The 11,626-nt window shown below is 44.6% G+C and overlaps 4 protein-coding genes across 4 annotated transcripts in view; 3 read left to right on the forward strand and 1 right to left on the reverse strand.

Moving 5' to 3' along the window:
- Positions 1–2,491, forward strand: part of T265_07336 (hypothetical protein) — a gene marked incomplete at both ends in the record, with an annotated part of 76,107 nt that extends 73,616 nt beyond the window's left edge. Inside the window, one exon of the mRNA XM_009172828.1 lies at positions 851–2,491. Coding sequence (XP_009171092.1) covers positions 851–2,491 — 1,641 coding nt within the window. The remainder of the gene's footprint in view (positions 1–850) is intronic.
- T265_07338 (hypothetical protein) overlaps positions 1–8,420 on the reverse strand; it is a gene marked incomplete at both ends in the record, with an annotated part of 9,064 nt that extends 644 nt beyond the window's left edge. The window contains 5 exons of the mRNA XM_009172830.1: positions 3,809–3,937; positions 4,141–4,288; positions 7,854–8,064; positions 8,101–8,347; positions 8,383–8,420. Of these exons, the coding sequence (XP_009171094.1) occupies positions 3,809–3,937; positions 4,141–4,288; positions 7,854–8,064; positions 8,101–8,347; positions 8,383–8,397 (750 nt within the window). The remainder of the gene's footprint in view (positions 1–3,808; positions 3,938–4,140; positions 4,289–7,853; positions 8,065–8,100; positions 8,348–8,382) is intronic.
- On the forward strand, positions 5,761–6,039 carry T265_07337 (hypothetical protein; the record flags this gene model as incomplete). The annotated part of the gene is made up of 1 exon (XM_009172829.1): positions 5,761–6,039. One exon carries the CDS (start codon positions 5,761–5,763, stop codon positions 6,037–6,039), a length of 279 nt encoding a protein of 92 aa, XP_009171093.1.
- Positions 6,343–6,786, forward strand: T265_14266 (hypothetical protein; the record flags this gene model as incomplete). The annotated part of the gene is made up of 1 exon (XM_009172837.1): positions 6,343–6,786. A coding segment is annotated over one exon (444 nt), but the record flags the coding sequence as incomplete, so codon positions are not given.
- Positions 8,421–11,626: the final 3,206 nt, after the last annotated feature.

Raw genomic sequence — 11,626 nt, forward strand, 5'->3', positions numbered from 1 at the left:
ATATATATATATATCGTCCAGCTGTAGCACCCTTTCGGTGCCGAACTGCCATGCCACCAGAAGGAAGCACAAGGGCTGGGATACTGCCATGTTGTCCAAACCTTGATAAAAGTTGAGATGTCGGGTTCAACCCACGAACTTTCCCGTCAGTAAATTTGCACTTTAACCACAGAGTCATCTCGCTGAGACTGCATGGCTCCACTGAATGACACCACGATTGGCCGTTCGCTGTGATTACACTCAGTCCAGAGAAAAACATGACTGGCCGGTTTCGATTATATATTCAAAGATCGAGTAAGACACCTGGGGGTAGCACAAACGCAATCCCAGCTAACTTAATATGATCCACCAGGTATACTCAACCCAAACATTTCACATGGAACCAGATAGGCGGTTCCAAAGTTCGCATGAATGAATTACCAATCTGGGCTGACAACGCACCTTTCCGTTTGAGATCAATTTATCGTAAAAGCCCTTCAAAGGTTGTGCGTACCAACAAAATACATGAATTTATTTAGCAGTACTGGGGACCTGCGCAGGGTGCCCAGTCAAAGTTTACAAACAAAAAGAAACCATGTGTTCTCTATAATATCAGGACTACTCCCGATACAGATCACCTAAAAAGGTCTGTGTAATAATATAATTGCCTGAAACGTTAAAGTTCGGATAGTCAATAAAAACTCGTTTTCACATTTCAGGCAACCGTGTGGGGAGTGGATCGTTCACGGGTTGGTCCCACAACACACAATTCAATTTGGACACAACCTCGGCTGCTAGAACGAAAATCAAAGAAAACTACGAAAATTCCCCATACAACTCGTTTCTAGCACCTTCCATCAGTGTTCCTGGAATGGATGCTAGCTTCTATATTGGACGAACTGAGGGACGTCAGCAATCAGTCACAAACGAGCAACTCAAACGTACTCTCAAGATTTATGTCTTGGTGGCCAGTTCGATAATGCTTTGTATTTTAGGCTTTCCAATGGCTCTGTTTATCGCCTGGTTCATAATCAGTCGTCGACGCAGGCGGCGGCGGCGCCTTCGTCAGTATGAAGCCAGACTTAAGAGGCGTAAACAACTTCACTCAGGGCTAAACCCAGCCATAATACCCCAACTGAAGTCCAAGATACACAGGAACAAAACAGAGAGTAGGTATGTGTTCCCGGACAGCAGTGCCTCCCCCCAAACAAGCTCCAGCCCCCCAATGAGCCCAGTAGATCTACAAGCTTCCAGAATATTGAGCTACAGCTGCAAGTCCACCCTACAGGATACCGAAGACTCAATGCAAACGAGCGAAGAAGACATTGGAGCTAACAAAGCAGGCGATGATGAAAAATGTGTGGTTACGGAATCCACCAAGAAGGAGGAGTTCGACATTCCGCCTATTGGCACGCCGAGTATGGGGACTAAATCAGTCCCATCTAGCCCTATTTTATTTACGGGTAAACCAAGAAGAGTGAAGTCGGCACTCAAAAGCACAAAAACGCTCGCTGACACGTGCTCAGGAGAATCAAAGCGAGCCGTCGTGCCAATCCAAAATACACACTACCAGACGATCGATTGTGGACTGTTTGCGCCACCTTTGACAGTGAACAATGCGAAAATCGCAGATTCAGACAATAAAAGCACTGTGAGACGAACAGCATCTAACATTTTAACGAGGGTTCCTGTCGCGACTCACAGACAGGTCAAATTGACTAGGGCCAGTACTTGGTTGACAGGAGCGCGAACCGCATCACTACAATTAAACTGCTTACCGCTTTTGCCTAGTAAACTACGTGACACACAACAGTTAACGGGCCATTCCTTGGGAACAGATGCCAGTTTAGACAAACGCCGGAAAAGTTCGTCGCTGGACGAAAGCGATTCAGCCATTGAACACAGTACTGCACATGGGTGGAGTCCAAAAGCCCCATCAGAAATACGTACGGAACCAATCAAGACAGAGCTACAGACAGATACTCAACCAAACACAATCAGAACATTCGCAAACTGCAGCAAAAATATGTCAGAAGAACAGCAACCCGATCAGCGGTTGGTCAAACATCACTTTGCACAGGCACACCGTCCCACCAGCATAGCCACTAGACCGGCAGTTCGAACCAGTGGTTTTGGGCGAGCACCAGCACAAATTCAACAGGAAGAACCTGTAAGTCCCGAAACCGATAACACCTCTATCACAGACTCGCAAACCCCTGTAATGGAAAAGCCCCTGATCTCAGAAACTTCGCCTGTACAGTGTATGAGTCCAGCTACTGAAACTGTGTATAGAGCGCCAAGTCCAATGGATTTCCCACAGTTTGCCTCATCCGAAGAACTGATAGATATGGACGTCGTAAGCAGCAAACCGAAGCAACTAATGGAATCATCCTCAACTTGGCCCCGTTCCAGATATTCAGAAACCGAGGAGACGTTCAAAACCATAAAGTCCACCATGCCATCAACCAGTACTTTCACCACAGATTTCATATCGCTGCACCCAGTTCCGTAGCATATATCTGTTCCATAGAAGCAGTACATGATGTTAAGCATTGCCACACAATAACATTCGTACCTCTTGACGACACCACTTGCCCCGATCGAATCTCAAGAGCGAAAACCAAGGAACGGTTCATCTCACATATCGGTAGAAGTGCAGGTAGGGAAGGCACTGTGTCCACCGTCACCCTCAATTACTATAGTTATCAGTGATGTCGTCATACAATTTCATGCACATCATACACCCAGACTGTGGTTTGAATACATTTTAATCTATGCACCTGACGAGTTATTTTATTGAAACTTTGTAGCAGGTAAAGATCGAAATCAAACCTAAGAACGTAGGCTTGAGCCTAAGCCCGCTGGAAACTTTGAACACTATGCAACATAGTTCAAGTAAGCACTAAGTCATCACATTGCTTGAAATAACTGGTCAGGGAAATCAAGGTTGATCAACTTGAATCTCAAAATCTCCACGCCTTTGTTTTCATGTAGTGTATTTGGGTGTCCCGGTAGTCAGAGTAAAGAAGGTTTACATTAGATCCGAAGGTATTACTGTTCATAAAGGAAACTACTCACAGGGTTGCTGAGAACCCTTCGACAGCCCACGATCGGTTTCGCCCTTCTTGAGGCTCATCAGGTAGGCGCAGTCCCCGAATTTCCGTCAACCTTATGATCTACTTGAACCCAAATTGCACTGTTTTCGAGAGATACACTCATTTGCAAATCAATATGGTTTTCACGAGAGACTCAAATGAATCTCTCGTTTATGATATTCTACAACTGAATGTACTGTATCCGAAGGTATTACTGTTCAAGTAAAACAGTGGAGACACGATAAACACTCGCTAGACTATTACACTGAAAATTAGTAATGAAATGAATCTCTCGTATATTCTACAACTGAATGTACTGTATCCGAAGGTATTACTGTTCAAGTAAAACAGTGGAGACACGATAAACACTCGCTAGACTATTACACTGAAAATTAGTAATGAAATGGCTGAATTAACAGGTGAATTACAAGACACATTGTTTTCGAATAAGCACCGATTTCCCCACAAATGTGTGTGTGCTCTTCATACTATAACCTAAACAGAATGTTCGTGATTTAGAGCACACTACCTTTAGTGCATCAAGTATGGCTTGAAGTATAGCTTTTTTGACAATCCACAAGCAAGGCGCAGTCACCGGAAATAGGATGGAGACAAAAACAAAGTCAGAAATGTGAAGAAAGCACAGCTGAGAATATAAGTCAGGCGGTCAGAAGTGGACTGGCAACCAACAGGCAAAATTCGAGCTGATACGAGGAAACACAAAGCTCACTCACTTTTGTATAGTAATCCTCCACTCTTTGGCACCATACGTCCCAGTAGTATTCTAGGTCATTGGGACTGAGGACGAGTCGGTCAGCAGGATAACCGTCAGCATAGACGTAAACCAGCATGCCTCGCTTGATCTGCAGGAACGAATCAGTACATTTTTGGCTCAGATACGTATCAGGTTAATTGCAACACAAGACAAAAGACATGCTATCCGTGTCCAAAATATACGACTCTGATGAAGGTGGAGCGGGAATAAAGGTAGGTAAATCAGGCATGCGGGCATCAAGAACATCTCTACCAAGACAACAGAACTGATGAGTGGGAATAACGAGTTTACCTGTTCAACACCCGGAGGACGGTTGCTGTTGTAAGCACCTACATATGCGGCTAGTTGGATTGGGGCATCGTAGGCTTTTTCTATCGAGGTGACACGTTTTGCCTCGTGAACCGACTTCCATTCAGTCACGCACGCCTCTTGACTGGGTCTACCGAAAAGGATAAAGCAAACAGGACAAGTTAGCACACAACTGGCCATGAATACGCCCCACAATACGGACTTGTAATTAAAAGTACATAATGTATTTCGAGAGACTACTGCAAGCATTGAGTTTAATTAAACTACGCCGAACATGACAACCGTATTCCCTAGTCAGTCAGTGTCTAGGAAGAACAAGCATAACCTTCGCCATCCTGCGTGATCAAAAAGAGACAAGCAGTATTTGATCTAGATATAGTGTCGGTAGTTTATAGCGCGGTCACTTACTCCCGGAAAACGTATCGGGTGGAACCGGTTCTGTTTGCACAAGCCTCTGGCACAGAACATCCGACCACCTGCGAGCTAAATGCAAATTAACCCCTTCATTCGGCTGAATGTCTCCGATTTTTTCAAAATGTAGTTGCCACATAGTAAACATATTTCGATCGTCACTAGTCCGATCGGACAAGTGCCTCAAACAAATGATCAAGAAATAAGTTTGATTTCGAAATCAAAGCAAACGGCTCAAGCGCTAAAGTTGAATAAACAAAAGATGAGTGAGCTTCTTTAAAAGGTCTCTGAATGCTAACCGCCACATAGAACATGCCGACACTGCTCAGAACCTCGCAGTCTGTTGGGCCGAAAATAGAGAATTCTGGCTAGTCCTAGTTCCTTTGTTTCAACAATATAACAATTCTGTTACGTTTTGTTTCGCTTGCCGACCAACGTTCGTTCGGTAATTGCGCTCTTTTCATTGCGTACAGTTGTTTTTAGGCTAAGGGTTACAGTGAAATGTGAAGCTACCGATTCTACCACTATCTATTGGGCTCCTGTGCAAAATAGTACCCAGAGCGGGTTTACACAGGAGACAAAATGACTGCATACACCTTTCTGTCGCTAAGTCGGATCCCGCAATAGAATCTGACGGAAACATAACCACCGACGACATCACTCTTGCAGCACTCTGAGCAAGCGTGGAAAAGCTAAAAGCCCAATTAACGCCAAAGCTATGATATTATAAGAATGGTGTGATCAACGCAGGACATCACTTTTCTGCATGACTCACCTCATACGTCTGTGCATTTCCCAAATCACAAATTTTCCCGCTTCGTACAAATACAGACGGTGCAGACAGTTGCGCGATTTCCTATTCGGGTGCGAGTCAATCGCGTTACCGGTCAGCTACCCGTGCACACATTGTACGACGTTCAACCAGTGACCGAAGCATCAAGGGTAACAAACGCCCCAGAGATGCACAATTCTGCTGACTTCCGAAATGCGTGGAACAGCAATACAGTACTTCTTAATCTTTCACCAAGGGTTAACTTCACTTGCAACTTAAAATCTTGGCCAAAATACAACCAAATAGTTGTCAATAAGTGTTTATTTCAACCAAATAAGCAACGCCGGTTTCGAAAATGTGAAGGATCGATGCAGTCACTGGGATGATGTTCATAGATAATAGGTGGCAAAGATAACTGCATGCTAACCGAGCTACATCTTTATGCTGCCCGAATTGACACCACAGAACACTTGTTTCCGCCACAAAAGCGAATACAAGCAATACAGCACATGGCTCCATCGCTGGTTTGCGACTGTAGAGTTCGTAACCAGCAAACTGCGAAACTGGTTTTGTGTCCACAAAAGAACGTTAGCAAAACCAACGAGTCTTTCCGTTGCCAGTCACAAGTTTGCACCTACCTACTTCGTTATGATGTTGAAGGCGAACGTGTTTGCCGATCGTCTACCACGTTTGTATGATATATCCGGTCATAATTTAGTGACTAATGCAATAATCCCTTGATTCCGGTCAACCTACGACAAGCACACACACTAGCTAATTTCGAAATGACGAGTGAAGCAACTGGCGCATCGAATTTTGAAAGATGCGTACACGCGTGTGAATGTCCGTGCAACGCATCCTATGAATGTCCCCACAAATGAGAGAGTGGCTCGGACTTCAAAAAAGGTGCGCGCGCCGAATTATTCACTTCTTATGATACTTTAATTTCACATTAGGAGACCATAATGTTACTATCAGGACACTTGAAAAGTGACTGATACATGCGCCTTCAAACAATCCAAGGATGGCTTACTGTGACTTGTGCAGATAACGAACTAAGAAATCTTCGTGAAGAGGGCAACGAAAATCAGTGTAAGTATGGATACGAGGATGAAAACCAACCAGGGTGTCGATTCCATCAGCTTAACATTAAAACTGCTCACCTATTAGCCATTCGATACATAAGCAAACGTCGATATAAATATCAGAGGACAGTCAACGGTGTAACATCTTACACACACAGAAAAGATGCGCATTTGTACGCAATTTGCAGAAAAAATTCTTGCACTTGCTGCATGCAATATTACAGTCCTGACACCCTTTTGCTTACTCGGAGTTCTGACACAGCGGGAAAAATCAAGCCAACCGCTAACGTCTCTGCACAGTATATCATTGCATACCATGGATCACAAGGGGCTACCTTGGGAAGACACTTGGAAACGATCGGTAAGTCATTGTTGCAGAGCGATTTGGGGAAAAACTAGATCCACCCATTGTTTTCCGAACTATTCGGAAATGACACGGTCCCCCCACCTCGAGATAAGCTGTAAGTGATTGCCCTATTCGGTATACATTTGAAAGATCGACGAATTTTAAACCGAATTAACTCGAGGAATGCAGCATAATTTGTGGATTAGACAGCCCAAGTGTCGAAACCATGTGAATCAGTCGATGGACTCAGAACATCGTCAAAAACAAAGAAATCGTGAAAAACATGTGGAGAAATGTCGTACACTTGAAATACATATATGTGCTAAAAACGCTGTAAAAAGTGCCCATTACTGCAAGAGTAATGGACACAAAACTTTGCAGAAAGTTTGGACAACCACACGCAGACAAAGAACTAAAATAGATCATTCGAGCTGCATGAGTGCACCATTGAAAGGGGAACTTCAGGGTCGATGGGGTGGCTAAGAAGTATAGCGTCTTTGCGTCGCCACTTTGCTCACTATGTGTGCGCCTCATCCCCCAGATCAATTACCTTTACTGATGAGCCCCTATTCCTCTGCTGTTTATTTCCTGTGCACGCACGATTCTCCTTCATGCGACTTCGCAGACACAGTCTGTTATGACTCGAGTCGCCGTACAGTTGTCAAGCCGTAACCCATATGGTTGGCAGATAAATGGGCAGGCGTTTTTGCGTACCGTTGACAAAAATGAGTGCACAAAGTTCCGTTTCCATGCAGAGGTTCGGGTTGTCCCATGAAACGCAACTGCACACTGACGTCACTCGATTGGTGATAAAAGTTTGCAAGCTAATCGCAAAGATTAACGGCCACTCGCCAACCACCAATAAACGCACCGGTCTCGCGAAAACCAGATCAAACGAAATGAACTGGAAATCAGTAGCGATATTTGGTCCACAATATCGAAACCCCGATGATGGGTGACATCGATTTGATCTGGTGACAAACGTAAATGTGTAACGGAAAAAAATTCGCAAATAGTTAATTAACCAAGGTGGAATTCCATGGAGGTTCAGAGTTGGTTGGTGTTGCAATTGTATTCTTACCCAAGTAGGACGATGCTGTCCAGACGACCGCGATATCGTAGTTCAGTGTGAAGGCAGTCCAATTCGACGCAACGTAGGGTGACACCATCCAAGATATGTCGTACACTTTGGCAGTAGCTTGAAATTTCCCGAGGTAATTCGGCAGCGAAAACTCCATTCAGCAGCCTATAGTGAATAGCGCTGTGAACACCTCGTCCCAGACTCTTTATCCCTACAGTTCATCGAGACTAATTCAATTCAAGAGCACCTTGTAGGTAGGCGGCGAAGCCCTCCTCACCCATTTCACGTTTCTTCTTTTCTTGCCACTTATGCAAAACTAGGGCGCTTTCAGGACGCATAGTCCTATTTAGAATTGTAGATATCGTTGGGTACTTCAAGGTCTGTATATTATCTACTGAAGGAAATAATTCTGGAGTAACCGGACCGAAAACTGAAGGTCGGCCACTCAGCCGACGGGCGAACAGGAAGACAACAGTGTGAACACCGGTGAATGTCTGAATAAAAGAGAATTATGAAAATATTCACATACTCGAAAGAATACCATTTGGGAACCATACGGTCTGAGATCTGAAATGGAAAAGTTGAAAAGCAGAGTTGTCTGAAACCATTTTGTTGGCCCAAAGAAATATGTAATGAGCGCCAGAAATGTAGTGAAAGTAATCTCTCCAAATAATAACCTATCCCCTGGGTTCGGATACAACTATTACTTTCATAAAGTGTCCCCATCGCCAGCACTAATCGTCGGGCATACACCGGCCATATATTCCTCTCACACACAGGCCTTGTGAAAACAACAGCTGCACAAAAGTGAGAGAAATTGAACGCTGTCTAATCCCCATATTGTTCCGAATGAAAAATAGGCTGTCCCAAATAAAGACGTTTCCGTGAAAACAAGAAGCCAGTGAGTTTCGGTGGAAAGTATGTGGTGCGGACAGCTCACCCCCAGTGAAACCAATGTCTATTACTAGTCTGTGGCCCGCACCTTAAAGAGTCATGGACAGGTCTATGATGATACATCAAACGCCTGTGGGATCTCACACAGAAGCTGTCGTTCCACTCAGTGGTGCAACCTAGGGGAGCGAAACACGTATAACTCCAAGCGAGTTCCGTTTAAGGTAACACGATGAGGGAGGGCATTGAAGCTGTGGAACGAAAGCATAATACTGGTCACTATATTCCAACTCCAACAGCAAGCTGTGACCTGGGCTAATCATATGGAGTGATGTAAAATAAGGCTGGTTCCTCTCTCATCGTTTCTCTTCCATCTGCTTTTTGGAACTTCTCTGGCGGACTCTGAGAACTCAGGAAGAGAATGCTCCCGAAACATTCGCTCAAAGATATTGAGTATGCAGACGTTACCGTCCTTCTTTGTTAGTGTCCCTCAAATATTTCAGTCATTTTAACTAGCCTAAATAACTGCCGCACGGTTTGGTGTGAACTTCACACCTGCAAAGTGTAATGTGCAGCTACAGAACTTGGTGAGATCAAGCCCAAAGCTCATGCATGCAAATCAGTCAACGGGCGTGATAGGTGAATTTATTTCCACGGAAAGTTGTAGAAGTTCCGGTGGACAGGCGGGAGACGAAACAACTCTAGGGAAACTTTCTTCAACCTTCGACATCTGGATCACTGACGCACCATCGGTCTATGTCAAGGACAAAGAACACACTGCGATCGTGCAAACCACACCATTCTACGGAACAAACAAGTCGAATCTACGAACATGGGATGTATGGAAACTCTCGATGTTTGACGGCCTGTGTTGGGTCTAGTGGGGACATCGGATTGGCGATCTTGAGGGACGCCAGTTGGTTTCAGAAACGACGAACCCTCTCGTTATGGATGAGCTACTCCGATTCGTGGGTTACTCCAGTTAGGACATGTCTTCCACACATTAGACGGCTATCGCTTTCGCAAGGCTCGTTTTGCCCAGCAATTAGCTGAGTGAGAACAACCGGAAGCTGACATCATACCACTTGGTAACGAAGTACGAGAACATTAGCCAGTAAACTCAACCAAGTTGACAACTTCCATCTACTCGGATGGGGAGCTGGGGGCTAAACAATTAACACCCGCTGAAATTGGCAGACACGATTCAATCACATAGTCAATGAAACTCCGGTATCAAAGCTATCGTTTTCAGTGAGCCCTGAACACCCCGCTTCCCGTTTCTTCAGATAACTAGGCTAATACAGCAACTAAATGATTGTGTTATGTGTGCTATTCTTTTCTTTACAATAAGGCTTTCAAATAAATCATGGTTGTACAGCAGTAGAGAATTGGTGTTGAACACTGATGTCATGCCACCGATGATGATGATGATGATGACGATGACTGTGCTATCATTTCCACTACCTAAATCTCCCATGCTCTCCCATTTCCCGGTGGCCGAAACAGTAGCATCTGTGGTCAACGTACCCTTCATACATGATCTGTGACATCAAGCTTATCCGTGAAACATTCATGTGATCTGAACAAGTGCCAACCAATCACATAAATGATGAATTCGGTATTCAAGAATCAACTGAAAGAACTTATTGTAGCATCGTATTAAGAAAACCCGTATAGCACTACGTATCTCTTTACTACACGTTTCCTTTGCTGACAAGGAATTATTAGGGTGTGAATAAAAATAAATATAAATCGTTTAGCTGTAACACTCTTCCCATGCCTAGCTGCCATACCACCCGAAGGAAGCACGAGGGCTGGGATACTGCCAGGATGCCCAAGCCTAGATAAGGGAAGTTGAGGGGCAGAGGTCGAATTCGAGTCACGGGCCTTCCGATTAGTAAATTCGCGCTGTAACCACTGAGTCATCGACTCGCATTTTTTATCGGCCTATTAACCGACCGATACTGACCAGCTGACCAATCCGTATCGATGGGAAAAACAACAGCAACTTCAGGTAGATATATCGTACCCCAGCTTTAGTTCGGTGGCGCGCAAATAGCTTGGGCACAAGTTGTTGGCCGATTGCCATCATTATCATCGACCAGTTTCCGTCACTGACGCTTCGCTGCCTCATAAACATCGGTTTTTTGAAAAAATCATTGCGGAGGAAGAAATAAGTGGGTGAGGAGGGGGTCTAGTGGTCAAAGTCATTCCCAGATGCCTATACGTCTGACCTTCATTCAGCCACTGTGGATACAAGCTAACAACGCAAATGACATCGATTAGCAGCCATATTTTGCAGTGTCTCCAACCATGCACAATGAAAGTCACGCGAACCCTGACAGTCGCACCAACAGCAACCAGATTTCTCGTAACATCCCCCCATTCCTTTCGGAAATGTCCTATTCTCTTATCATTTCCACTACCTAAATCTCCCATGCTCTCCCATTTCCCGGTGGCCGAAACAGTAGCATCTGTGGTCAACGTACCCTTCATACATGATCTGTGACATCAAGCTTATCCGTGAAACATTCATGTGATCTGAACAAGTGCCAACCAATCACATAAATGATGAATTCGGTATTCAAGAATCAACTGAAAGAACTTATTGTAGCATCGTATTAAGAAAACCCGTATAGCACTACGTATCTCTTTACTACACGTTTCCTTTGCTGACAAGGAATTATTAGGGTGTGAATAAAAATAAATATAAATCGTTTAGCTGTAACACTCTTCCCATGCCTAGCTGCCATACCACCCGAAGGAAGCACGAGGGCTGGGATACTGCCAGGATGCCCAAGCCTAGATAAGGGAAGTTGAGGGGCAGAGGTCGAATTCGAGTCACGGGCCTTCCGATTAGTAAATTCGCGCTGTAACCACTG

Source organism: Opisthorchis viverrini, assembly GCF_000715545.1.
Source record: "Opisthorchis viverrini unplaced genomic scaffold opera_v5_168, whole genome shotgun sequence".
NCBI lineage: Eukaryota > Metazoa > Platyhelminthes > Trematoda > Opisthorchiida > Opisthorchiidae > Opisthorchis > Opisthorchis viverrini.